This window comes from Corvus kubaryi, unplaced genomic scaffold, assembly GCF_017639235.1.
Source record: "Corvus kubaryi isolate FWS band 111438036 unplaced genomic scaffold, C.kubaryi_AGA036_p1.0 37341, whole genome shotgun sequence".
Taxonomy (NCBI): Eukaryota; Metazoa; Chordata; class Aves; order Passeriformes; family Corvidae; genus Corvus; species Corvus kubaryi.
In genome coordinates, this window is record NW_024581112.1 from 2,488,486 (window position 1) to 2,514,154 (window position 25,669).

General features: G+C 42.0%; 1 protein-coding gene across 6 annotated transcripts; it reads left to right on the plus strand.

Moving 5' to 3' along the window:
* Nucleotides 1-2,484: 2,484 nt before the first annotated feature.
* CD47 (CD47 molecule) lies at nucleotides 2,485-24,349 on the plus strand. Of its 6 annotated transcripts, XM_042031621.1 has the most exons (12): nucleotides 2,761-2,878; nucleotides 7,490-7,840; nucleotides 9,140-9,178; nucleotides 11,370-11,459; nucleotides 13,094-13,195; nucleotides 13,582-13,674; nucleotides 14,191-14,286; nucleotides 15,280-15,372; nucleotides 17,027-17,058; nucleotides 19,362-19,386; nucleotides 20,064-20,091; nucleotides 22,000-24,349. In XM_042031621.1, exons 1-11 carry the CDS (start codon nucleotides 2,833-2,835, stop codon nucleotides 20,087-20,089), a joined length of 993 nt encoding a protein of 330 aa, XP_041887555.1. In that variant the 5' UTR covers nucleotides 2,761-2,832; the 3' UTR covers nucleotides 20,090-20,091; nucleotides 22,000-24,349. The 6 variants fall into 6 exon arrangements, with proteins under 6 accessions (XP_041887558.1, XP_041887559.1, XP_041887557.1 ...); XM_042031624.1 differs by lacking the exon at nucleotides 19,362-19,386 and having other exon boundaries at nucleotides 2,485-2,878; XM_042031625.1 differs by lacking the exon at nucleotides 9,140-9,178 and having other exon boundaries at nucleotides 2,485-2,878.
* The last annotated feature ends 1,320 nt before the right edge of the window (nucleotides 24,350-25,669 follow it).

Here is a 25,669-nt window from a genome sequence, read left to right on the forward strand (position 1 = left end):
GCTAGCCTGCCTATGGCCCCAAGAAGGGCCTGAGAGTTGGATGTTAGGCCTGGAAAAATGGAGATGGTGTCTATTCTCAGCTCTGCCACTGGCTAATTATGCAACCTTAGTCAGTTCATTTAACCTCGGCATGCTTAGGTTTCCAGATCAGAAGCAAAAGGGACAAAAGGCTCCTCTGTGAATCCTTTGTGGTGCCTGAGGGAGAACAAGGTTTTACCCATCACGTTGCTGCCCTGTGAGCTCTGGGTGTGGGTGGTTTCTGTGTTAGGATAGGGTACCTTGGTAAGTGAGTCCAGGAACACAGATGGAGGCCTGACCACTGTATTTCTTGCCAAGGGAGACAGCCCTCACGGTTGGTTTGACAGATCACAGCTACAGACACCCTTTGCTTTAGGCACTCAGGCTTTTATGTCACTCTCCAGCAGTTTCCTGCCAGCCACAGCAGTCTCTGCCTCCTGTACATTGGCTCTTTTATGTGATTCGTGCCTGTCAGAGCTTCACTTGCTGACCCCAGAGAGTGACCAATGGCACTCCAGAGAGCTGTAAACCAGTATAAAATGGCAGATCAGTGCCTAGTAGTGGTAATAAAATAAGTTGCCTAATTTAAAGACCAGAAGGGTGCCTTGGAAGTCATAAATGAGACACTCAGGAAGTTTTCAAAATATATGACCTTTCACTTTTGGAGCACTTGGACTTAAAACACAAGTCAGTGTTGGGATGTACTTTTCACAGCTGCTGAGATGTGTTTCTCTGTGAGCTTCTACAGCATGAGTGGGTGAAGAGAGACACTGCTGGGCAAAACAAGAGTGTTGTTGGAAAGGGGTTGAAAGCATGCAGTTCTTGTATTACAGCAGGGTTTTCTCTGCGTTCCTGGTTCAGAATGGAAAGCAGAGCTGTCCAACCCTTGTTTCAGTGGGCATCTGAACTGCCTTGTGCTGCACAATCCTGCTGCCCAAAACCATCAGCAAGCGGAGGCATTGCAGATGTTTCTCAGCAGCAGAAGGCAGAGCATTACAAGACAGAGGTGCACACCTAGCTGGATGGCACAGCAACCTCTAACACAATAATCGAAACTGCACACAAAGAGTTATCTTGGAAGGATTTGTGAGACCTGGCTCGGTAGTACAGGAGGCAGCAGCACCTGGGAGAGCAGCGCTCTCCCACGCGAGGCTCCCGGCCATATGAAATTTCCCATGCGCGCTGTTTTGCTTCTAGGCCAGCGTGGGTGTGCTACGTTGTTACCTTAGCAACAGGGACAAGTGCCGCAGCTGTAGCCTTCTCCTCTTTGCAGCAGGAGAGCTTCCCTGGTTTTCTTACAGAAAACGCTGCGCAGCTCCCCACAGAGGGGACCCCAGAGCCTGTGGCTATCAACGTGCTGGCAGGCAGGGCACAGACAGATATGAGCTACGTCTGACGCAGACATGTCTTCCCTGCTACCCTCTGCTCCAGCTTGTCTCTTCTGGCCTCCAGAGAACATCATCTGAGTCAGTCTGGCAGGAGCAGGATCAGCAGCTTTGTGCCAGCCCCCTCCATCGTTTCTGGAGTCAGATGGCTCCCACAGCTCAAGGCTTTTTACTAAGCTTGAATGCCAGAGGATGTCTGAGTGCTTTATGAATATCTGGAGGAAACAAACGTGGCAGTCAAGGCATCAGTACCCATTAATCACTTAGGGAGGGCCGGGGGAGAATTTAAGAGAATAGAGACTCAGGAAGCAGGGGAGTGTATGTGGGGTAGAGCCACCCAAGCCAACATAAATGTTGCAAAATCCCATAAATGCACAAAACCCACAGAATTTTGATTCTGCCCTGGCTTTTGTCCTCTGTCGAACTTTGGGACTTGTAACAACATTATAAATATATACATATTTATAAATGTACATAAATGTGTGCTCCCCAAATACATTTAACAATCCTTTTTTTACTGCTTCACCAACACGTATGTTTGAGAACAAAATTTTAAGACAATTCTACATTAGAAGTTCTAAAGAGGGCTACTCCTGGAAAAAAAAAAAAAAGACAAACAAACTTGTTGAAGCATCATTTGCTGAAATAATCAAATGTATGTATTACCGCAGACGCAGGAAAAGGGAGCACTTATCCTCGCTTTTAAATGAAGTGCAACAACTGATCATTTATAAATTCTTCAGTGTTTTTGAACACCTTGTGTTTCACTTGCACTTAGTGCATATGACTGCAGCCAGGAGCAGACGTGCCCCTGGCAGGGCCGGTCTTCCACAGGCTTTTAGCGAGGAGGATGCCCTCAGTTCCCGGCATCAGCTGACTGAGGGGAAGGGACGCGGGAAACGAAAGCGCTCCCTCCGTCCCCTCCCGCCCCCGCCGGGCCGCGGCCCTACCTATCCCAACGGGGTTTTTACCCTTAAAAAAATCAAGAGCTTTCGAAATCAATAAAGCGGTGGAGGAGTCACTGTGTCAACGCTTCCCCTTTTATTGGAGCCGGCACCTTCCTCCCCTGGCAGCCATTTTATTCGGCCCCGAACGCGACCCTCTCCGCTGTGCGTGCGGGGAAACACGAACCACAACGCCGCAGCCCGGGAGCTCGGGCGAGCGTTGGACACACATTCTGCGAATTACTTTAAAAAGATCCAAAACATCACCAAAAACAAGCCCCACCGCAGCGCATCCCGCGGGCTGCTGCGATGGCCGGGGGGGAGCGGGGCTGTCCGTGAAGCCGGGCCCGCCCCGCGCTCCGCCCCCGCGCCAGCAGCCGCGGCCAATCACCGGCGGGAGCGCCCCCTCCTCCTCCGCCGCCCGCCCGCTGCGGCGCCGCTCGAGCTGTTTTTGCGCCCGGCCGCGCCGCCGTCGCCGCTCCGCCATGTGGCTGCTGGCCGTCTCCGTGCTGCTCGGCGCCTTGCGCGCAGGTGAGTGCCCGCCGCAGCCCCGCTCCCGCCCTCCTGTCTTCTCTCCCCTTCTCTCGTCGTCCTGACTCTTCCGGCTGCGGCCGCAGCGATCGCCCCGAGGCGCCTCCCGTGCGCCCCCGTCTCCAGCGAGTCCCGGGGCGGGTGCCCCGGCGGTGTCTCGGGCGGGTCCCCCGGGGTGCGAGGCGGGTGCGAGGGAAGGGCTGAGCCGCTCCCCCGAGCCGCGGGAAGGGAAGGGGCGAGTGGCGGTGGTGGCGGGCGGGGGCCGGTCCCGGGGGCAGCGGGGCGGAGCGGCCGCCGCCCGTCCTGCCGCCGCTCGGCGCGGGGACTCGCGGCGCCTCTACCCGGAACTCCCGGCTGTTCTGCTGGCAACAGGCGCGTGTGGGACTGCGGGTGCGTAGTGGTAGATCGCCATCATTTGGGAAATGAGCGGGGACACACACATAATCACACACACTGTCGTGGTTTGATGCTGGCCTAACTCCAGGCACCCACGAGAGCCGCTTGCTCACCCTCCCCTGCCACAGCTGGGCAGAGGAGGGAAAAGGAAAAAAAAATTAACGAACGCTTCGTGAGTGAGATGAGGACCGGGAGAAACACTTAAAGGGCAAAATAGGCTCAACTTAAGTTGCAAAGTGAGTTTACTACTAACAGAGTCAGAGGAGGATAATGAGAAGTAAAATAAGCCCTTAGAACACCTTCCCTCCCCAACCCCTCCCTCCCTCCCAGCGACAGCACAGGGAGACAGGACATGGGGGCTTGGGCAGTTCATCACCGAGATTTCCTTCCGCTGCTCCGGGAGAGGAGTCTTCCCGTGTGAGGCCGTGGGGTCCCTCCCAGGGGAGACTGTTCTCCATGAACTTCCCCGGCGTGGGCCCACTCTCATGAGCAGCAGCCACACCGCCCCTGCTGCAGCGTGAGTCCCTCCCACGGGCACACAGCCCTCCCAAAACTGCTGCGCTGTGGCTCTCTTTCCACGGGGTGCAGTCCTCCACGGACAGGCTGCTCCAGCCTGGAAGCAGGGGCCCCCTCTCTCCAGCGGGTATTCCACTGGATCACAGCCTCCTCCAGGCATCCACCCGCTCCGGCACGGGCACCTCCCCCACGGGCTGTGGGTGGATCTCTGCATCCCCCGTGGATCCCCATGGGCTGCAGGGGCACAGCTGCTTCACCATGGTCATTACCACGGCCTGCAGAGGAATCTCGGCTCTGGCGCCTGGAGCACCTCCTGCCCCTCCTTCTCCACTGACCTTGGTGTCGCCATGTTGTTTCCCTCACATATTCTCACCTCCTCTTCTCTGACTAGAATCCAAAATCTTGTAACTTTGTTTCGATTTTCTTCTTAAATGTGTCATGACAGAGGTTACCAACCTCTCTAACTGGCCCAGTTTTGGCCAGCAGCATGTCCATCTTCAGAGCCATCAGCCATGGGCTCTGCTGGACATGGTGGGAAGCTTCTAGCAGCTTCCTCACAGGAGCCGTCTTTGTGGCCCCCCTGCTGCCTAAAACCAGGCCGTGCCAAGCCAATACACACACAAAACAGCCGCTGTCATCCAGCCCCTACCACCACCACTCCCTGCATCCTCCCTGGGGCTGGCGGTGGGGTGCTCCCTGCAGAAGTTGCAGGGGAGAGGAGGGACAGCATACCCAGAGCTTTGGTTGTTACCTCCCTGTGCATTAGGGCAGCTCAGCTACGTGTGCTTTCCTGAAACAGTCAAACTGGTCCCCTGCTGCACAAGGTCTAGGGTTGACAGTATTTCTTGATCTTTAACGTTAGATTTGTGTGCCATTGATGTGCAGTTGACATTGCACAATATTAAGGTCTTATTTCTCTGCCTTGAGAAGAAACTCAGTGGGGGGACAGAGCTAACAAAATTTCACCAAGGTGCAGGTGCTGTAGTGTTCTCTCAGTAAGCAGCACATTGAAACTTGCGTGTTTAAAGTTAGTGTTGAAATTCCAGTCTGGGTTCTGGGGTTAGCAGTAGATTGGCTTAAATACCAAGTGCCCCAGCATGGTTTGCATGAGAAGGCGGGCTCCCATCAGGTGCAGTGACCAAACTTAACCAGTTTTGTCAACCGTGTGCAGCAGTTTTGAATTTGCACTGCATGTGCCGCAACCTTTCTGTGGCAGCTTTGCAACTGCAAGTTCTTCAGAAGCCCCCGTGCTGCTTAGTGTAAGGCTCTAAAATTGTCACCTTCATGTGACACTTCTAAGATGATAATCTACGAGAAAGTTGGAGGCTAATAGCCCACCCAGTAATCCACTGCCTGCAGGATTTGGTAACTATTGGGAGAGGGTTCTCTTGGCTTCCTCTTACCACCAGAAGAATTGTTGGGAAGTTGGCAGTGGAAGTACCATCTGCAGGAAGCAGTCGGGCTCCCTTTAGTGGGAGAGCAGCCGCACAGCCTCTTCTGTGAAAGCAGCCGGGTCGCAGAGGACACGATCCCGCGAATCCATGTCTGTGTGCTCAGCTGGAGCTGCACCTCATTCCTGCAGCACTTGCTGCTGGAGCAGCTCACAGGAGTGCTTCTGCTCCGGCTCCAGGCGGAACGTGCCGGCTCCCATGGACTGACTACCCACCAGCAGAGCCCTGGAATCAGGAACTGACAGCTCTCTGCTGTTCTCTGCTAATAACAGGGAGAAAATTTCTCTCAAGTTTGTTCTAATTCCTTCAGGATGGTTGGGATTTTTATTGACTTTTGTAAATGCTTGGAAGTATTTCCTTTAGTTGAAAATCAGCTTTCTTGGTGAAATGGAGCCAGTGGTGAACAAATTCTTCCTACAAAATGTCAATGTGCTGGCTCTGAAAAAAAAGAAAAATCCCGAGAGTTGTTATCATGATTGAGTGTGAAACAGGTGTGAAATTTATTCCACAAAGAACCACTGAAGGTTTTAATTGTGTGGTTTTTATTAGGGCATAGGTTGAGGTTTGTGCATAGTTTCCCTTTGTTCTGCTTTTGTTGCTTTTATTAGTTTAACAATGCAACACAGTGAGTAAACCAGAGAATACTTCTTCCTTCCTTGTGAAGTGCTGTCATGCATAATATATACAGAATCAGTTTATTTTAAGCTTTTAATATTCAGTAGTAATCCAGGAATCTGTGTGAGAATATTAAAGCAATAGTTAAAACAGGAGTGCTTTTTAAATGTGATCTGAGACTCTTGATTTGGGGATTTGGGGGGGGGGGGGGGCAGGGGGAAGAGCTACTGCAAATAGTGACAACTTTTTTTCCCTTTCCTTTTTTTTTTCCTCTATCCCCTTCCCTAATTAGGTTTAGTTGTTAAATACATATCATTCTGAGCTGGTTTTATACATATGAGTACCAGTAGTTCCCTTGAAGTCCCTGGAGCAATTCCAGTTTCTAAGTTTCAGTGCTTACAGTATTAAGGGGTTGTCTTGTTTTACATACCCTTTCCCATATTTGGTTTTATCAGATGGATGTAGTAAAGCATTTTGAATTATTAATATCTCTGGGACTTTGGGGGAGCTATTATTATTAAGAAAGCTATTAAGCTTTGTTATGGTTTCATACAAACAAGGAAAAATAGAGGAAATAAAATATTCAAACCGTTCATAGCTTACAGCCAAGCTAGTTGAATTAACCTCTTTCTTGTGGTTCTTGGTGTAATTTGTATACTGATGTTACAATTTCTGATACTCTTAGGAATGATGAATGGGTCTTCATTTCTGATAAAATCTTGGTATAGGGTTCAGGTCTTTCTTGAAGCAGTGGTCAGGCAGTACTACTGTTTTAGAACTGTGTGCAGTGTGGGAGAGAGATGGGAAAACTCAGCAGTGGTAGCATAATCTTGTGAGGTTGATTTTTCCTTATCTGCATTGAATGCTATTGTTAGAGACATTAGTCACAGTGATTTGTAATACAGGTTGGTCATTTTTACAAGTTCTCCATTTTCAATTCTGTTGTGTATGCAGTCAAATACTAAGTAGTAATCTTATTTAATGCATGGTATTGTGTGTGCACCTTCTCCGTTGGAAAGGAAAAGAGACGGAGTTTGCAAGAAGTGATCTAAACCTATGGGCATTTGGCTCCACCTTCAGAGCTAAGAAGGAACAAGTGACAGAGCTTTCTTGACTAGGCTGCCCTGCCTGCCTTCTCTCAAAAGTGTGAAAGTCAGACTTTTTTCCCCTGTGTCCTTAATGAACTGTAAAGGAAGCTTGTGTGGAGCTGATGCCTGGACCACAGATACCTGTGTGATCAGCAGCAAAAAACTGAACATCAGTGGGACAGCCTGTGGTTAATGTTATGTGTATGCTTTGCAGAAACCAGGCAGTATTTCTGCATGTGAAATAGGAGAGGCGTCCCAAGTAAATAAATGGCAACCCTCTTTTTTTTTTTTAAATTTATGATACGTTATGGTATCTATACATTAAATGGGTGTGAGAATGGCTGAGTTTGTGTAGAGGAGTAAGTAGTATTATAATAATGCCTTTTTTGCATCTTCTGTTGATCCCTTAAATAATGATTTTCTTTTTGTGGTTTTACGGGAGAGTTTGTTTTGTTTTTCCAATTCACCTGTTGTAATTATTTCTTCTTTGTTCTTGAGTATTAAGAAATAATTCTGAATGTGTCAATTTTCATTTTTCTTCATAGGTTCTGCCCAGTTGTCACTTGTTGGGACAGGTGTTATAGAAAAAAATGACTGTAATGAAACTGTAGTTTTACCTTGTTACGTGACTAATTTGAAGGAGAACAATGAGAATTTGATGCTTGTTACATGGAAAAAGCAAGGAGATATAATTTTTTCTTATCATGGAGGAAAAAAGGAGTTTAATATTAATCCATCGTTTTCATCTGCAAGATTGTTATCCCAGCCGGATTTAATCAAGGGTGTGGCCTCACTGGTGCTCAGCAGTGCACAAGCAACTGTTGGAAATTACAGCTGTGAAGTAATAGAATCGAACAGCGTAGGAGAAATAAAAATGGAACTTAGAAACAGCTCAGGTGAGTTGCCTGCTATTGTTTCAGAACCTGTTGGGAGGGAAAGCAAGCAAAATCTTAAGGGAAAGAGAAAAATAATGAACATGGCAATGTATTCCTTTAAAGTGAAAACACAAAAAATGTAGCACCCAGGCCTTCTAACTTGTAAGCTAATTTGTGTTATTTTGGTTTAAATGAGAGGGGAGTGCTTCCATGGGAAAGATCTGAACACATTTTTTCATTCTGTAATAATGTCTGAGGGTTATTTAGGTCCAGTATAGGAAAAGCTATGCTTTCCCACATCTTTTTAATTATATAGATGCTGATATATTCAGCAGTCTCATGTTACTGCATTATGTATTTCTGATCATCTTCCTGATATCTTCATAATATTGAAATGTGCACATCCATCACAGTGGCTGCAGAAATCTTTTCTTGGAAGAATTGCTTCTTGCAACCTTTAACTCTACTGGAAAACTACAGGTAGAACTAATAGAAATTCTGTTTTAAGAGTTCTAAAACTCAATCTGAAGGTAGGCAGTTTTCTAGTGAGGTTGAAAATGCTACTGCTAGGTGGCAACTTGTTACGGTTTTCTAGCATTAAATGTCATCTTCAAAAGATGGTGTTTAAAGTGATGTTAAAATGAATGCGATTCAGTAAATTAATTTCTCATCTAGAGAGCTATTTTACTTTATCTTGTCTGTCCCAGCCCACGTTCTCCAGTGCCTCAGCTGTTGGATAATGGGTTTTGCTGTACATGTGTGCTCTGTCCAGTGCTGTGCAGATGTGACTGTCACTGGACATAGGTGTGCCCTCTTTATCTGTTCTGCATGGGAGACTTATCTCTGGAGACCTGGTCAGAAGCACTCAATGTGTTGCATATGTGTAGCACATATGAAATATTTGGGAAGCTCAAACAGATGTTGCTTGTGTCCTGCTGCAGACATTTGTGTAATTCTCAGTTGGGTCTAGTTGTTGAGTTAACCATACACTCTGGAAAGCAAATGTGATCCTGAAACTGACAGGGGCACAGCCACTGAAAGTGAAGATGCTACAAAATCATTCACTTCTTAAAACACTGCAAAAACAGGGAAAGAGGTATACCCAGTTTCTGTTTCCTTCATTCTCTTACAGCTTACTCAGCCTCTTTTGACTGTTTATGCCATTCAGTGTTAAGCTCCAGAAGAGGAAGCAAGGCTTGAGAATGTAGTAGAATCAAGTCCCATTTTCAAGTTTTATTTTTTCTGTGTTTATAATTTTGGAATTTGTGTAAAGACAACAAAGCAGGAAACTGATATAATTTTTCTAATTTCATTTTCTAGTTGTCAGTTGCAGCGGTGAAACACCAGAGGAAAGATGCGGTTAGTGAAATATTCATAGTTTTGAGGTCACATTAGGTTTGAGTGTATATGCTAGAAAATGCAAAACTTAGGTAGCTAAAGGTAACACAGTCGCTTGCTCTCTCTTTCAGTCCTTCTGCACAACTTTTGCTGTTCGCTCCTCCTTGGTGCTCTAGAGAGGCTCTTGAGACAATAAGCTAATAGAAGAAAGTGTAGCAAGTGAGTTTTGAAAAGGGTTAGTGGATAATGAAAATCCTGTACCAGTCTTCACTCTGTCATTTCTGAGCAATGAATTCATTCTGTCACTACTAGCATGTTCCAATTGATGCTTTTACAAAGATAGTCATACAAGAGCCAGCTATCCTCCATCTCTCTTTGGAGAATTCCTGGTTTCACCTAGGCAGTGGTAGCAGAGGGAGCAAGATTTCTGTGCAAGCGCTCTCTTCTTTGTGCACACACACTTTCCTGATCAGGAGAGTGACTGTCAAATTTCCCCATTTTCTTTTCTTTTTCCTCTCTTCATCATCTCTTTTCTTGCTGCTTTTTCTCTTCTCTTTTTACCCTGTCCTTCTTCTTGTTTCTTCTTTTCCTTCTCTTCTTCCTGTTTCTTTTCCCTTTTACATCTTCTCTTCACTCTTCTTTCCCCCCAGTCTGGAAGTCTCTCTTCTTAGCTTGGAACTGACTGCCCTATATTGGCTCTCAAAATACTGCTTTATGCCAGGAGTTTAGTTGATCACTATGAAGCACCAGAGTAAGGGAAGTATAGTGCCAGGAAAATGCATTCAACAGTTCCTCTTCCTTGCATGTTGCATGTGTCTGCAGTATTGCAAGCGCTTCTGTACAGTAAGTTCTTTCAGACTCCAGGACTGGACCACACGTGGTTCTGTGTTGCATGCTGAAGCCCCAGCAGACACCAAGCTTCTTGGCTGCTTTCTTTTTGTCATACTTGATAGAGTCATCTGGAGATGCTACAGAGGAAGGGAAGTGGTTCTCAGAGTCTCTGCTTGCACTTTTTCTTTAATCATCAAACAGCATAGCTGGGATTTGGCTTATCTAGGGAGAGGTCGCTGTGCATTGAAGTTACTGTCCAGTATTAGTTGCTTTTTTAATATTGCAAATGAAGCAAAAAGTCTTCCTTTAAACCATTCAATAAATTACCTTGTTTTGCTAAGAAGTTCGCAGATACTTCTCCATTTTCTTGCCTTCAGCTTAGCGTTTGCTTTGTATTTCTGTCGTATGCACTGTATCTTCTGTGACCTCTTCTGCGGGGAGGGACGGGAAGGAGGGAAATTTGTAAACTTAAAAGCTGTCCTCAGGGTATTTAATTGGCATTGAAAGTTGGGAGGTATTGCTGCTTAATTACATATTTCTGGAGCAACAGATAGAATTTTATATATGGAGAAAAAATGCAACAAATATGCATCTTCATTAAGATGAGAAATTTCTTTGGAAGCAAATGTGCAGGCAGAGGAACGGTGGCAAGTGTAACGTAAGAAATGGAGACTTTGGATTCCACTGAGTGAGCCTAAATGAAGATATGAGCAGAGATGCAAGAATTAACTGCATTTTCTAGTTCAGTGGAGATATTTTCAGAATTTTATGTTGGAAGGTGGCTTACAGGGTCTTAAAGCATGACTGAACAGCCTGAGGCATCCAAAATGCAGGGGAAAAAGTCTAAATGGATGATGTTGGGAAGACCTAAAATTAACAAGGCAGTGTTTCCCTCTCACTCTAGGCTAGCTCTCTTGTATTCCTTACCACACATTGGGATTTCTTCTGGAGTTACTGCCATTGAAAGTAGAATAGAATAGCTGAGGAAGCATCAAATTGGACTTCTCATATCTTCTCTGCTTAGCCTAAATACACTGTTTTTCTGATTTACAGAGATTTTTGTAGTTCCACAAGTTCAGTAGCTTGTAGTGCCAAAAATTAGCGCCAACATATTCTCCGCTCCAGTGGAAGTTAAGACTTCCAGTTTGGAAAACACTGGTATAACTTAGGGAAGTACTGAAAAAGTAGGTTGTCACACAGATCAGGGAGAGAGAAATGCATAGGTAGAGGACATAGGTTTCTTAGCCTATTATAATTCTTAAAGCTAAATTACATACAGTATTGGGCAATCTAGGGTGTAGCCTAAGAAGAATGATAACTATAAAGCCAATAGCCTCAATTTTTGTTCTCTTCCTACTATTTTGCTTTGTTTATTCTCTAGGATCATGGTTCCTTCTAGTGGAAAGGGCTGTCATCATATCATTGATGAGCTTACTTGTTGTTTTGTGTGCAGCTCAGTTAAGTGTTATTGGTAAGTATTGACTCTTTAATTCTTTGCAGTTACTGATTTGTCCTGAAATCACTTCTATGCATAAAAGCATCCATGTAAAATGAAAGATGGTGCTCACATCTAAGAGATGTGTGGGAATTGATCCAGATAATACACAGAGATGTGGTGTGTGTGAAGCTTTTCTTCACTGTTGATTCACCATGACATTATTGAATAATTCAAAAATGTTTCATTATATGGCCATAAAAATCGATATGAGAGAAGGATGATGTGCTCTCTTCTTAGTGTAAAACTTTTCATTAGTCTTTTAGCACTGGCCGAGTTATTATTTAACACTGACGTTAGTGATTTTGTTAAATGTTTTTGGAGGCACTACATGCATTCACCAGTGTCAGACATCCTCAGATGTTCTTTATACACTGGCGTCCAACATCTGTGCAATGTAGAGTGTGTTTTATGTCCTGGCCTTTCAGATGATGCAATTTGTTACATCAGTCTTTGAGGTTTTTCAGGCTTTTTCAATTTGTAGACTTCTAAAAAATAAATTAAAAAAAATATTTCAGCTAAGAGTCAAGTCTGTAAGAAGTGGAAAGAAATTGCACTCAGTGATTTGTAATAGTCACATACATATTCAGCCATCTATATATAACTTCTTTTATTACTTTTTAATGAATCTCTGGAAGTGTTAGGTGACTCTTCAAAGGTCCATCCATGGTCAAAGGTTGAAAAATGATATGTATTTTAAAAATTACTTTATTTCTGTATTGTTGTATTCCTGATTTTCATATTTTATACTGGTGTAAGAACCTCTTACCTGTTCAGGAATTGTCATTGTCCTGCATTCATAGCAGAACTTCAACATTTTTGGGAAAGTAATCATTTCATGGAGAAGCACTGTCATTTCGTAAGAGTAATTTCAGCTTGGATGTTTTTGCACTTGAGCAATTAATTGAAAGGTCTTGGCCTCTCTGGGGAAGAGTTGTGCTACCTCTAACTTAATAAATATGGGTGTATTTACTGTTTGCTGGGATTTTTTAGTTTGTGTTGGTGCATTTTTTTCCCCTTAATTTGTACTCTTTCAGATAACCTGTGAATCCACCAATAGTACTTAATGCCTTTAAATAGGTTGTTAAATTGGGCATGATTTTTCTGTGTAATACTTGGGAATGTATGTTTTCTTAGTTTTATGGGTTGGGGGGTATTGTGTTGGTTTGTTTGAGGTGAGGGTTTTTTTGGGTTTTGTTTATAGGAGTGGCTTTTTAGGTGTCACAAGGAAGAGAATGAGACCTGGAACTTCTAAATCCCTGACACTCACCTGAGTAACGAATCACTGTAACATTTAAAAGACATTTAAAAGCAGTGCATCTACCCGAATTAATCTGTACCATGTCCCAAAGTTATTCTGATAACATATCACCTGCATTGTATGGAAGGAGAAAGTAAGAATTTGATTAGAACACCAATGCCAGGTGTCATTTTTCTGAGTAAGCCATATTAACCATATCAAATAATGAAAACAAATTAAGTCTAAGGAATGTACATAGTTTTAATTTTTAGGAGTTTGAGTTTCTTACTTAGGAAGAGTTCTAATCATAAATCTGTGTTTTAGTGAGAGAGTCTGTATGTCTGATTGTTTTCCTCTCTGTCTCTTTAAGGATTAAAGTATGAAATTGAATCTCAGAGGAAGGTGTGCAGTATTGTAGCACTTGTCATCTTTGCAGTTGTAGCTGGTGTAGGCGCTGCTCTTTTTGTCCAAGGTAAGTGATTAAAATTGCTCCCTTAATTTAAGGGAATAAGAGCAGAAAAGAATCTCTTCTCTGCTGTAGTATGGAAGTTAGTAGCACCTATTAATTGCCACCTACTAATTTTTAAGTAAAAAAATACGCAGACTACAGCAGAAACAGCATTGGGATTGTCAGGCCCTCGAGTGATCACAGGAAGATACAGACTCCAAATTTATGTATATTTTCTATCCTTCTGCTGTGGGTGAATATTAGGGACTAGAGAATGACTTCTGGTGCTTCAGTGGGATTTCTTTCTGAACCCAGGAAACTTGGGGATGTTAATGATTTATGTTTGTTGCTTTGTGCTTTAATCCAGTTGACAATTCTGGTTTTACTGACTCCCACTTAAATGTTTGCAGATGGCTATACTGTACAGAGTCAAGCTGGTCTTGGCCTAACTGTAATCCCTGCGGTGATTTTGGTACCACTTCAGTACGTCATGTTTGGAATTGGTGAGTATTTATTTACTTACATATGGATAGAAAAAAACTGAGCTCCTCCCATAATCTACAACGCATTCTCATTTATATAAACAGGTGCTGCAGTAGCATCTGGGATTCATCACATTTATAGTATCTTGAAACAAAATGTTTAGCCTGTGTTTGTTGGGCTGAGTTGCTTCACTGAAGGAGTTACCTGCTACAGTGAGATTTAGGGTAGCACATCTCCCACCTGAGTGATTTCTGCTCTCCCTTCCTGGGTTTAGGGAATGGGTTGAATAACTAGCTCTGAGAATGTGTGTTCCATGTTTTCCTACTTGTGGTTTGTTTATAATGTTATTTATATTTACATAATTTTATGTGTGTGTCTACATAAAAGAGCCTTGACTTGCAGTGACTTGCGTGTTTTGTTATCATGCTGACTGGCTGAGCTTAGAATTCAGGAGAATCTGATTTCTAGCTTTATGCAATTATCTGCCTTTTATGTCTCTGTAGTTAAATTTTATAATTTTGTTTCTTTTTTCCTAGTTTTTGACAGTCTACCGCAGGCAACGTTGGCTCTGATAGGTTTGAAACTTCTTGGTTATATAATTGCTGTGGTTGGTTTTGCACTGTGTGTCCCAGGTAAGCAGTTTGTCTTCTATGAAAGTGTGCTTTTTACTCGTCTACACCTGATGTTTGTTTATTTCTAATACTAAAATTTTGTGAAAATGGCTTCACTACATGGAATGTTAGCTAGTAACTCCTATAAATGTAGTTTAGGACTACTGTGCTAATGCTTTTTTATCTGGTGAAAGAAGAATAGCCCAAAGGCAGTATTACATACATCAGTTTCATGACTGCATTCTGTGAGCAGCTGCTTTAAAAAAAAAAGTCAATTGTTTTAATTTTGCATGCTAGTGTTGATTTTGGGTGACTATTATTGTTGTTCTTTCTGAGGCCTAGGGTATTTAGAAATTAAATAATAATAATTTTCTCATGTTCAGTGATTAAATCAGTAATTCCTTGCTAATCTCTGCTTGTATGCAACTGAGCTCATGAATATTTCAATGAATACCATTAAAGCACATTAAGAAGGTAAATGTAGAAATAGTGAACTTGGAAGTGTTCTTGGGCTGTAAGTGTGGTTGTGGCTGACGCTCTGTTTCATCACTGAAAAACTGTCACTGTGGTAAAGGAACACCAGCTAAACACCACACACAGTGATGTCCCTTATCCTTGCCCCTGGCCTCCCTTTGTCCCCTCCCTGCCTTCCCCTGTGCCACCAGAGAACCCCACAACAGAGAAAATCCAGAGCTGGGATTGAAGATGTAAGTTTAAACTTGCAGTACAGTTGATGAAAGAATGTTCTCAATTGCAGTGAATTACAATAGAGTACCTAAAGTAGTAGAATAGTTTAGCTAAGCTGGATAAATCAGTAAATGCCTCTGTGTCACTAAGGAATGTACACAAGAAAAGAAAGATGCAGCAGTAGTTTGGGGATAGCTTTGAAAGTGAAATGAATCATGCCTGTCTTTATCAGGTTTATTTATTTTACTAATCAGTTATATCTGAAAATAAGAGTTTGTGCTTTTTTTCTGTCAGTTGATACAGTTTTTTTTATTGTGTTTTTCCCAGCCTGTCCTCAGTTACATGGGTCTGTTCTGATTGCTGGCTTAGCTATTATGGCTATTGCAAGTTTGCTTAGTCTGGCTTACGTGTTTATTATGGGTAAGTAGCACCTAATATTCTGCATTATTTTCCTTACAAGTAGACATAATTTATTTGAGCACGAGGTGCAATTTTGCAGTTGCATAGTTTTAAAAATTGCTGAAAAGTTGTCTGTATATGTTGGCTTTGTTTCATAGAGCATGTGGGGAATCTTGAGTTAAGAAACCTACAGTTTATCGTCATAAACTGTTTCGAGATCAACATAGCCAGGTTTCTTAAGGAAGAGCATTTCAGTTGTAGGAGGGATGTTGCTGTTCAAGTTCTGCAAACTTAGAATGAAGAGAGCAAAAGGGTGTCAAGGATTCTGTAGAGTGGGTTGTGGGATGCTGGTGACAAAAGCTTATCAAAACATGGATTTAAAGAAGTGAAATCTGCCTACTGATTTGCACTGGTTAGAGGTAGGTTAAAGAAGTGCAGTTTGAATGCACACCTTTCATTTTAGTGAATCGTGGTTCTCCTCATATTTAACTTTAAAACCCAGGAGAAAAGAAATAGCAAGGCTTTGTTTCAGAAACTGGTCTGTTCATCAGATCTCAAAAAGATGAGAGACATAAAGATGTGCTAAATAAGCAAAACTCAGAAATTCTGTGTGATTGGAGTGCTGGCATACCACAGCTCTACAGCTTGGGTCAGAGTGACATTTGTTTCAAGCTGTGCATGAAGGCTCTTCAAACACCTTGTTGTTTCCACCTTCTGTGGACACAGAGGATATGTTTCTTCCAGGCTCCAGCTGTTGAAGTGTTTACAGTGAGTGCAGTCACAAGTCTGCACTGAACCATGCAGTCTCCCAGATTTGGTGGGTACACACCATGTGTGGGCATGGCCAGAAATACGAGACCCTGAGACAGTGAGAATTTCCAGTAGAGAAGAAATTAAGGCAGAATGCCTAATATTTGATATCCAAGATAAATGAAGATGAGCCAAAACTATGGCAGATATGAATCAAGCCTTCTAATAACAACAATAAATTCATTTTTTTTGACTTTGGTTTACTTGTATATACTTGTATTGACTTCAGTGCTGTGTGGTATTGGTCTGCATAAATGTTGCATTTCTGGTTTGATTGTGCTGGCTGAAGAAGTCTAATGTAGATTCTAGCATGCCAAAATAAGCACAATGAAGTAGCCTAATTCACCTTTAGGCACACCTGAGTGCCTGAGTGAGGCAATTCACACACTGGATGTGATAACATTATTTGATTCCTAAACAGAAGAGTGCTTAGAGGCTCCTAAGAATTTCCAGATCATAAAATTAAGTACCTTTGGATAGGGGAAGCTTCAGTTATGTGTATTACTACTCTGTTGCAAGTTTTATCAGTAGACAATACCAAGTGACATGATGAGAGGAAATGGCCTCAAGTTGTCCCAGGGGAGGTTTAGATTGGATATTAGGAAAAATTTCTTCTCTGAAAGGGTGGTCAAGCATTGAAACAGGCTGCCCAGGACATGGTAAAGTCACCATCATTGGAAGTGATGTTTAGGTGTGGCACTTGGGGACATGGTTTAGTGGTGAAGGTAGCAGTGCTGGGTTAGTGGTTGGGCTTGATGTTCTTGGAGGTCTTCTCCAAACTTAACAATTCTACGGTTCTGTGTTTTTATTTGGTTGATTGTGACATTCATTCATCTGCCTGGTCACTTTTTTGTAATTATTTTAGGTTCCAGAATGAAAGATCATCCTCGTCCGGGGGTAAGCTTAAAATTAATAAATTTGGGGTGACTAGATGGCTCAGGGGAATGTAGTGAGATACTGAACCTTTCTTCACTAGTTCGAATTCAGACCAGGTTGGTAGCAAGCAACAGTTCTGGCTGTGTAACAGATGTCCAATGTTGAGTGAGTTGGTGGTCTCCATTGTCCCTATTGAGTGTGTCTGTAGTACTGTAATTGCCACCCTGGCCTAGGGCTGCTCCGACTGTTGTGCCCAAATGGAGTTTCCATTGCTGTCACTGAAAGGTGGTGGATGTCAAGGGAAGTTTGGCCTTCTTTCACGATGCGCTCTTCCACCTGAATATTTAAAAGACATTTTGCTCACCTTATTAAAAAGCTTTTTCATTAATGTGAGTGCAAAACATCCAGGTGGCCTGTAAGAAAGACTTGAAAGGTTTTTTTCCTATGGTCTTCTACACCAGAACCCTTTGGTATTCTCTTCAGTTCCTGGCTATACAGAGGGCATAGCCTTGACCTTTTTTCTGATTTGCTTGTAATGCACCCTAATTTGATAAGACCTTCTGAACAGAGAGAGTCTGTCTTTAGGTAACACAGAACAAATTGAAAAATACCTGGATTTTTTTTAAAGAAGGTTTTTCAGTCAGTTTTAAATTGTAGAATAATAATTTCCAAACCAGTAATTTTCACAGACTTACACAGTGTTTTTGAGTGATCCATGAATGTGAACGGCCTGATTTCTGGTGTTTTCCAGAAGCAAGGGAAAAGGTGTAAAATACCAGTAAAATTTCCTTGTAGCAGGGGGATCTGGGAACTATTAACTCGTCCCAGCTCTTAGATGCCAGCCATCATTTGAGACACATTTTCAGGTCTCCAGTCTAGAGCCTGAGACCCAGCTGTTGAAAGAAGATGGTTGCTAACAGTGAGAGCTGACTGCAGTTAGGACAAGAGATTTTTAATTTTTATTTCCTTTCCTTTTGCCTCATCCATTTTCATTTTAAGGAAGAGTATTTCAGAGGATTGGCCTTTCTTTATGGAAGGATTAGAAGTGCCCAGAGTTAAAAAAAAATAGAAGATAAAGAGGTTAAGAGAGAGTTATGTTATAAAAATGAGCTGAGAAATGAATTGAAGATATGCTTCATGCAAAATGAAATCTTGCCTTTATCTAACATCCTTGTACTTACAAGTAAATGGGGCAAGAGGAAGTTCTTTTTTTTCTTAGTTTTAGTTGTAAATAAACTTTGAACTAGAAACCAGCATGCAAAATAGCATCCTTTGATGGGAACTCTGTTCTCTTTATGAGTTCCTCTCCTCACAAGGTGGTCTTCCATGGCAGCAAGGATTTGAGAAATAAAGAAATAGCCACAGCAGCACAGTAATGAACATCATGTTACTCTCCCAACTGGGGGCAGGAATGAAATCAAAAGAAGTTTTTAAAACTTAGAGGTCACTGGAAACCACAGCAAGTACAAATAAGTTTTTTGCAGCTGCAGATAGCCAAGGGCAAGATACGGAGGAATGCAAGTGATGTGAATTGTGTCCATGAAGTTATGGCTGATACGGAAAGACCTGGTGGAAATTGGAGTGTGTTAATATGCTGCCTGTTTCCATCAAGGGCTGTTCAGCCTGTATTGCTGTGCTTTGAGGCAATAAATAGATGTGAAGTAATTTTAAGCATACACTTCGATTCTGTGTCATCTAAAGACTATGGAAAACTTAATATTGGTGAAGGGCATCATTTTGACACTGGGGCACACTTAAAAAATTACTCTTGAGATTTTCTTGAGTCGGAGAGGGAAACGGTGTCTATTTTGAAATCTGCCATCCTTAACCAAGGAGTGATTTTTTCGGTTTTTTTTTTAGCATTTCTGTAGATTGCGTGTGTTGTTTCTGATGATTGTCTACCAGACTAAATGCACAACTGTCGTGTATTTCTTTTTGAGGAAATTCCACTTGGTTTGCTTGGCTACTAATTTTCTTTTCTTTTTTAGTCCTGCTGCTTTGTTACTAACCATTGATCAAATGGCAGAAATAATCAGTTAGTTTTTAGAGCTAAAAACTAGTATCTGCATGGCTTCCGCTGCCACCTAGGGGTATTTCATCTGGGTAAACATCACAGTAAGGGAAAACAGCCTGGAGAATGCAGCTATTGACTGATACAATTTTTTCTCAGACCTTTAGTCATTAATTTGATTAACATAAAGCTTTCTTCATTTTTGTAGAATCACTACTTACTGTATATGTCAATTAGAGTAATTTAACTGTGGCCAGCCAGAAGTAAACATGAAGGCTTTTTATACATATATATATTTTTAAATGTTTTGCAGAAAGCTGTAGAAGAACCACTAAATGGTAGGTGATATTCAAGGTTTATATTCTAATTAAGGGATTAATTGTGGATAAAGATGGAGCCAGTAGTTCTAATTCCCAGTACCCCAGCACTGAGATGGCAGATCAGTGTGGCAACTTATGTGGCTCTGTGAGTCAGTAAGAGTTTAGTTTCTCGATGAAATTTTGCCTGCAGCTCCAGACTGCCTGTTCTATTCCACTGTCCTTGCAAGCCAGTGGCATTGTTTGACTGTTTTAGGACAAATCCAGTATCTCACGATATTATATGTCCACCCTCTTTGCTTTGCAAAATGTCCAGCTTTTAAGGGAAAAAGAGGGACTAGTCTTGAAAATTGATGTTAATTCTTCATAAGGATTTATTTAGGTGAAATACTTAACAATCACAGCAAAATCTTTCCTTGCCACTCTATTCTTTCGCACTTCTTTGGGTTGGGGAAACTCTCTCATGGTGTTGGGAAACTGACAGCACTTAAGGTGAGGGAAATTTACAGTGAAAAAGGGATGGCTTTGATACTTAATTTTTTTTGCTATTATGTTCACTAATTGGCATGCTGACTAGTAGCAAGTTCTAACCTGAAGTTTAGAATTAACCTGAAGTTTAGAATTAACCTGAATATTAATTATGAAGCATTCCTTTCTGTTTCACTCATTACTAATCCTTTTTTTTTTTACTTTTAAAGATGCAAAAGGAGTGATGTTAGAATGATGGTAAGTCTAACAGATACTTACTTTAATGGCTAAGTATTTGAGGGCTTTGATGTTTACAGTTACCCAGTGCTAATCTGATGAAATCTGGAGGACAAGTTTCAGGGCACGTGTTGTTCTTATTCAAATTATATTTATTGAAAGGAAAGAATATGTGTATTGTATATCAAACAGAGGGGAAGAATGTGTATTCCCTCAACAGTGAAGAGGATGAGTCAGTGAGAGAACTGTGCAATAGTGTGTTTCTGGTCAAATAGCTTTGTTTCCTTTATGCTCATGTAGTATTAAAGATGCCTGGAATGTTTCCTTGGTGGTGGGTTGTTCTGTTTGGGGTTTTTTTGGGTTTTATTGTTGATATAACTAAGCTTTCTCTATGCATTTAATTGGTGATCTTCCATGAAAATTCACAGGAAAGTGATTTAACTCTCTCCCCCTCCCCCCTTCTTTAGGCATTACTTGAATTCTCTGGGTTTTGTTTGATTTTATTCCAATCAGATTGCTCTCATTGAACAGCTTAATTTTAGGCTAGATGATAAGGTTTGAAAACAAAACAGTATTATTGATTCTTTTCCATTCAGAAATTATACTTTTCATGGGAATAGGATAAAAACACTTGTTGATGCTGTTCGTACTTAGGTTTGTTCCTGAATTCTGAGCAAGCTTGTCATGAGGTATCACTAGACCCTTAGCCTGGGAGTCTTGCATTCAATTACAACATTTTGCTACTTGGGATAAAGAGTAAGGCCACTCCAAATCTGTTAGCTCACTTGAAATATTTTTATATCATGCCATTTCTAGGAGGCATGAATTGACAATGTGCAAATAAATGAGGTACTAGTTAGCTCTAATTGGAAAAAGGTGTATGAGTTAGTTTTAAAAACAGGCTTCCTTACAAATACCAAGTGCTGTTTGGTTTGTTACTTAGGACTACTACATGGTTCATCCAAATATCCCATTTAATTATTTTCTAAAGCAACAGGAATACAAGCAGTTCTACAGTACAAAGGACAAGTGCACTGGTGTCTCATAAACACATTGATAAACATATATACCAGTTAGAATAATCTGAGCTGGATGGAGTGGAAGGCAGGGCCTGCTCCAGAGCTGGCTACTGCTTGTTCTTCACAGAATTGTTTGAGATCAGGGAACAGATAGATACTTGCCAGTCCATTGCATTCAGAGCAGACCAGAAGGGAGATCAGGATGGGCTCACTGCAGTTACCTCATACTGCTGAAGAACAAGGCAGAGTTTTGCTTGGAGATCCAATTTTAAATAAGTTGCCTGTTTTTTCTTGGGTCTCATACAGGCTTATGAAAACCTGCCTTCTAGTGCTGAGATAGAGCTTCCAAAAGCACAGAAATTGCCAATTACCCATTTCATTTTAGGGTAGAGCTAGAAGCTTGTCTGCTTTTTCTGCACTGAAAGATGGCTCCTAACCAGTGACAGAAGGTTTTACAGATGGAAGGCAAGTGCTCTCACTCACATGCTGGAGGCAGTAACCTTTTGAGCTCTACCTGCTTTCTACCTTAACCTTCCCTGGAAAATTGACACACAAACTGAAGCAGGGATGAATCAGATGCTGAAGCTGACTAGCTTACAAAATGGCATACGTGAAAGAAAACTAGCATTAGAATATCTGGACAGGGTTGGACAGACAGCTGAGCCTGTGAGCCATTTCAGCTTATTCAGATTCACGAGTGAAAGCTCCAACACAGTGTCCACCTTTCTTTTGTGGAGGGGCTGAAACATCACTTGCTGTTAGCAACACCTTTTTCTACTACTTGAATGCTAAATGTGCTTTCAATTTTGAAATGAAAAAAGATTTCTTAAGTTGTAACTTGCATAGGCAGCACAGAACATTGCTGTTCTTCCCAAACAATATTTCTTTGTCTTTCTTTTTAAATTCCCAGAACTGCAGAGCTATGTGATGCGTATATAAAAAGTACACCGTTGTTGATACACCGTGGCCTTGAAGATGCACTACTCAACAAGAAGAAATTCAGGAATCTAGTTGTTTTGCATGTGTGGCAAAAGTGCTTTTGATATAAATGATGTAATTTTATAGTCACAGCAGCTGTAGCAAGGAACATGTGTGTTTGCCCACATGTGATCTTTATTTTCTTTTGTTATGGTGTATATGGGATGGTCGAGGGTGAGAATATAAAAAGCACTATTTGCCCAGTACAGAGTCTCCCTGCAGTAATCCTTAGTGGTATTATTTTCAAAAACTATCATTAATCACTGCTTTGATAATGGGCCTGCTGAGCCCAGAGATTGCAATACCATTTAGACTATTGTTTTCTTTATTTGTGTGCATGGACAAAGTATGGTCTATGTGTGTGATACAAACAGGAAGTAGAGATTGTACAAATACATCTTTTCTGACATTCAGCAAACTTTTATAAAAAAAGAATAAAAAGTTACACACAAAGTTGCGTAAGTACAAAGTTTACTCCCAGCTCTCTTGAAATTATTAACAGAGTTCTAATTCCATGAGACATTAGTATTCCTCTCTGTGGACAGTAGTCATGTGTGCTCTGGTGGCTGATATTTTTGTCTAGTGAGAGGGCTCTCCGTGCCTCCTCTGTATCCTTTGATGAGAAACTGCTCAGCTGTTGGAGCCTAATTCAGCACTGGAATTACAGAGCACAGGAGCTGGTAATCCTAATGCTGAATGTGGTTCTTGTGTGTGTTCATGTTGTGCAGTGTGTGGAACTGGAAGCAATTTCAGGCTTTCTTAACTCAGTGAATTTGTGAAAGTCGTGGATGCTTCATAAAAACAGGAGTTGTCCTATTTAGTGTATTTTTGACAGAGTTTAAAATCTTCTTTTCTTGAATGGAAAAGAGCTATATAATTTTTGACCCAAGTTTGTGTTGCTGCCATTTTATCACAAATATGTAAAACAAAAAGGAGGAGCTGATGAGGAGTGAGGAAGCTCAGTTTCTGTACATATTTAAGTGGTACTGTTAAAAACCAGTTTACTAGGACTTGTACATTCCATGAGATTCTGCCATGTTTTACAGCTATTTTGAGAGTTGTTCCAATATAGTTGGCTGTTTCTGGACTTTGTGTATGCTTTGTAGAAACCTTGACACTGTTTCCTGTTTGTACTAAGGTACTGTATGTCAAAGGCACACATGGTTTTCTCCTTCTAACAATTTAAAACTTGGTTTGGAAAGCTGTTGCCAAACAGTCATGTAATAAAATCCATGTTTTTAAAGATCCTGAGTAATTTGGCACTTCTCAGAGTTGAATGTTACAAGCTAAGGTTCATATCCATGTTGTGGGTGCATAGTGTAGGGATTTGGGTCTCTGCACGTTGAGCTCTGAGTCACATCAAGAATTCAACAAAACAAAACTGAGTGTCTCATTTTACAGTAGGTGCTGTTGTAATCGTCCCTCCTGCCAAGACTGTAGGATTGAGCCATTTAAAGCAAGCCATGGGCCAGCCCTCACTGGGATCAGTGGTACTGGACATAGGGAAGAAGGTCATCCATGCCATAAAACCTGGGAGAAGCATGTATGGCTCACACTGTCCTACTTTGTCAGTGGGAGTGTTCATGTAAGATTTGAGCTCTTACATATGAATCTTTTGATACAGGTTTTTCCATAATCTCAGTGATATCTAGATAAAGATGGGAAGTGGTTCTCCACTACAGTTCAGTATAAAAATTTTTCTAGTTAAGTACTGTGCAGTGCTCCGTGTTTCTAACTAGTGATTCCCTTTGGTAAGATGAAAGTCTTAGGAGAGGAATAAAAAACCAAATCAACTGTTGAGTTCTTTTGAGGTATTCTGCCTTATAAAAAACATATATAATAGCTTTATGTTAATTTCTGTAATGCAAACTGCAGAACCCCCCCCTGTGTCACCGTGGGATCAGGCCAAGCTGTTCCTAGGAATTGTCAAAACATGAGGAGCTCAGCGGCTGTCTATGGGCTGCAGAATCACGGCCCCAGAAATGGGAGAAACACACCATCCTGTTAAGAGCTGGATTTCTTGTAGGTGTGAATTTAAAAGAGAGTTTAAAAAGTCATTAGTACACCCAGCCAGCTCTTTCCCACCAGTAATTTAAAACCAAAGTTGTTCATAACTGTATGCTTTCATTTGTGTGTGTACATATGTGTGTATATATAAATATATAGACATTTTAAATATCTATAGATCTATAGTCTTTACCCAAGAAATTGTTTTTATTTATGAAATGATTTTGTAAATATTGTGCTAATATACTTAAAAAATAAAGTCATTTTAAGTTGTTTTTGCAGGAGATTTTCTTGTTGCTAACACACTGAGCTTCTGTAGTTGCTTCCATAAATTCATAGTCATAGCTGCTCTTCTCCCTGTCTTTATGTAGTGCTTACTGCATCTACAGAAATGTTCTCAGTGTTACATAGGCTGCTGCAGATGGTTTTGGGTGGGTTTCTCCTTAAAAAGGTCATCCAGATGGTGAAAGTGAGTGTGTAGGTTGCCTTGTAATAACTTCAATTACGCTCTCCAACATCAGCCATCAAATGTTGTCACCCCAGTGTGCCGTGGGAGGAAATGAGAGCTGAGGAGTAACGAGCTGCTGCTGCCACTGCATCTTTAGAAACAGCAGAGCAGCATCTCTGTCCAGTCCATCTGTGCAGCCCTGGAATGGTGTTTCTGTGAGAAGAGGACCCCTTGTGTTACTGCTAAAGCACTGCTGCAGAAGTTCTGAATTGCCTGAAGTTGTCTTTGATGTTCATTTCACTGTGGAGAGAGGAGCTGCAAGTCCTGCCTGGTAGTCTTTCCACTCACATGGCCTCTTCAGTGGAGCTGAGCTGATGGGAACAGTGGAAATTATTGGTGATTTTTAACTGTGGCTCTTGAACTTCAACATCTCTGCAGGTATGTTTTGTGGCTTTCCTAGACACACACTTTCCTATCAAAAGGAGCCATGAAGCACCATTTGAGTTATTTAAACAGAATTTTAACAGTTTTGGAATTTTCTGTGCAGGGACCCAACTGCAGGGTGAACTGCAAGCTCAGGAAAACTGGTCCTAAAGCTCAGGAAGACTGCATGCTTGAACTTTGGGGTGAGAGAAATGGTGCTAATCTAAATGTATGTGGCTGGAGAGTATCTCAGCACAGTACCATCAGAGATGCCCACTACCTGTGATCCAGACTGCTCCAGTCAGTTCAACCAGGAAAACCAACCCAAACCTGAACTTCCAGTCCAGCAGCCTTCTGAGAGTGCTTGATCAGAGCTCCATAATTGAGCAGTTGCTACCAAGTGACTTGCCTAAGAGTAGAAGTCGGCAGCCTCTGGTTTGTTCCACTTCACAGAAGAATTTATATTTCTTTTCTATGGAAAATAATTATTTTGTGCTCTAGTGCTCTCTGCCTTTGTCATAGATACAGCCAGTACTGGCTTGGATTTCAGTGCCTCTTGCTTCCTGTATCCTTGAGGACTTGCAAAGCTTTCATGATGAAAAGGGGTAAACCAGACTTTCTCGTTTCCCTGTTGTTTCCCTCCTGTGCCTGCTGCAGAAGCCCAGCATGGGTAGGGCGTGGCCCAGTAGGTGTACCCCAAACCCTTCATGCTACAGCTGGGCTG